At 33.4% G+C, this 2,660-nt stretch overlaps 1 protein-coding gene across 1 annotated transcript; it reads left to right on the top strand.

Moving 5' to 3' along the window:
* Window positions 1-742: 742 nt before the first annotated feature.
* On the top strand, window positions 743-2,376 carry LOC105115299 (protein prune homolog). The gene is made up of 5 exons (XM_011012136.1): window positions 743-1,341; window positions 1,600-1,784; window positions 1,909-1,989; window positions 2,103-2,153; window positions 2,246-2,376. The coding sequence occupies exons 1-5, from the start codon at window positions 1,245-1,247 to the stop codon at window positions 2,294-2,296; spliced, it is 465 nt and encodes a 154-aa protein (XP_011010438.1). The 5' UTR covers window positions 743-1,244; the 3' UTR covers window positions 2,297-2,376.
* The last annotated feature ends 284 nt before the right edge of the window (window positions 2,377-2,660 follow it).

The raw sequence follows: 2,660 nt of genomic DNA, 5'->3' as shown, positions 1-2,660 counted from the left end.
TAATAGTCAATGGTTATTGCACATTAATGGCAACCAAACTAACAGAATGAAGTAGCTACAAGAGGATCAAGATCAAGTTGCCGAGGCAACATCTGAAACATGATTTCTCTCCCCCTCTGTAATGTCCTTGTCATACAAAGTTCTTTTTGGTTCGATAGTTGATGCACATCCTCTCTCAATTCAGCAGCCTGTGTTGAAGGAAAAATTAATTGTGGTATAAAAACAAAAAACAAAAATAAAGTTAAAAACTCAAGATCGAAAAAAAATATATTTTTATTAAGTGTTACTCTTAGAACTTTTTTATTTATTGTTTTTTTTTATGTTGCTTAATAATCTTGAATAATTTTTTTTATATAGTTATAAAATTCTAGACAATTAAAAACTTAAACTAATACAAAAAATCTTAATCTGAACATAAATTATATTATGTCAATTGAATCGATCGACTGTTTCTAAACCTATCAACTAATTCAACTTATTCTAGTCAATTGCTCTGTTTTTACTAGTCAATCTATTTTCAATTAACAGTTTCAACTAATTTCTAGAAATCAGTTTATTTTTAATAGTCTGCCTGTTCTTTGAACAAACCTCCTTGCATAGAGAAAATTTCCTATGGTGTTACTGTTATTGGAGTGTAACAGGCATCAAGACAGTGACGATGATGGCCAAAATGATGAGAGTAATTGGATACAAACATATTTTTATATGATACAATATTGTCCCTTTTCTTTTGGCTGGCAGGATTCGTACAATCGTGGCCAAGAGCATCCATTCTTTGCTTGTCTGTTAAGAGGTAATGAAAGTGGCAGCCGAGAATTTCTCGTTCAACATCAGATATTGGAGATTTGAGAAGTAAATTTTTTTCAGATATCTCTGGAACGTCCAAGGACTTGCCAATAAAGGATTCTGTCTCAGACATTCTTGAACCCTTCGAACAGACTGCATTTGGGACATTGTGGAAGATTCCTACATCAACCACTTTCGAATTCCAAAGTTCTCAATTTGATTCCAGCGTTGATTCAGGCGGTACAAATGATGTAGTGAAAGCATCCAGTCCCGATACCTTTGAAACAACTGAAGCACACCAAAGTGTTCCTGTCCTAGCAAGACCTATAGTTGAAAAATGATTTGTTCTGAAATATAGGAAATCGAACCTGTCAAAGATTCCGCCTCCTCAGTCAGCCGCATCATTTTATAATGGATATTCCCCACAATTTGAAATTTTGGAATCATGTGACAGCACTATGAGGCTAAATTTATACTTGAAAGCTAGAAAGAATGATGTGAGTGGTGGTGTTCCGGGAAAATTCTTGCATGCTGTAATTGGCCAGGATGTTTCAGGTAATTTCCTTTGTTCTACTCTGAAGACAATCTTTATTAACCTCTTCAATTCTTGACCTTTTTTCTCCCAGAGCCCTGTCTTTTACTTGTCATTGGCTTTTAAGATTATGCACTATTCTTCTGCATACACGGAGATCTTTGAGTTAACTTGATCTCTTCCTTCTAATTGCTTGAAGCTCGGGTTTGGACAATTCTAAGCTATTGTAAAGAGCATGTCATTACGATTACAATCCAACTTTCGTTTTCTTTTGTTTATAGATGTTGGATCCTTAGCTTCAACCATCATGTATGCTTTCTACTTGAACGAAACACTCGAAAGTGACGAGTTCTGCACTGTACCTATCATTAATATGAAGAGGGAAGACCTAAGTTCTCATGCAGAACTAAAATGTTTGCTGGATTCATGTCATTTTGATGAGTCATCCTTAATCCTTGTAGATGAGGTATTCTTTGTGTCGATTACATTGCTTAATTAAATATATGTTTCCTCATTTTCCCATTCTTCAATATTATCCTCTAGTACTGCAGAATCAAGCTTTTAGTTGACTGGCTGGTTACATTGAGCAGATTGATCTTTCATATTATGATCTGTTTGGGTATCTCAAGTTAGATCTACGGAATGGACACAAGCTCCAAACAAGACAAGTGGTAGTGATTCTTTGGAAAAGCTTTATTATTATTATTGTTATTATTGTTATTATTATTATAACGGCCATTGGTAAATAAGAAAGATAATTATTTCTCTTCCTTCTCTTGAACAGACACTAAAGGAAGCGGTCGTTGAAGTGTTCAAATGCAGAAAAGCGCATTTTGTGAGCTCGGGGGTTAATTTCTTGACATTTCTCTTCTTTCCAAGGTTTTCATAAAATGAAATGGCTAACATGCCTTTCTTTCAGTTTAACAGGGTGAATCTGTGTATCTTTGGGTTGAGAATGTTACTCTTGGTCAGGTATGATGCGGGAAACTATGCATTTGCATTGCTTTTTGTTGCGGAGATGACTGATGAGTACCGAATCTGACTGCGTCAGTTTCATACAATATGAGAACTTGTTTTCTTTTCTAGTAAACTTTCAAGTCTTTGTTTCTACTATATTTCTTCTTGTCTTCCACTCCAATTCACATTTGAAGATTGAATCTTATTATCTTTATTAGAATATTATCATTTTTATTTATTTATTATAAAATTAAACACAAAATAATTTAGATAAATTTCAAACCTAAAGAGTTTTTATTTCAGTAGATGCATTATAAAATGATATAAATCATATCTTGAATTTTATCTAAAAACTTAAATTATTGAGTTGAAATAATTTTTTGAC

Source organism: Populus euphratica, unplaced genomic scaffold (genome assembly GCF_000495115.2).
Source record: "Populus euphratica unplaced genomic scaffold, PopEup_1.0 scaffold674.1, whole genome shotgun sequence".
NCBI lineage: Eukaryota > Viridiplantae > Streptophyta > Magnoliopsida > Malpighiales > Salicaceae > Populus > Populus euphratica.
This window is presented reverse-complemented; position numbering and strand designations above follow the sequence as displayed.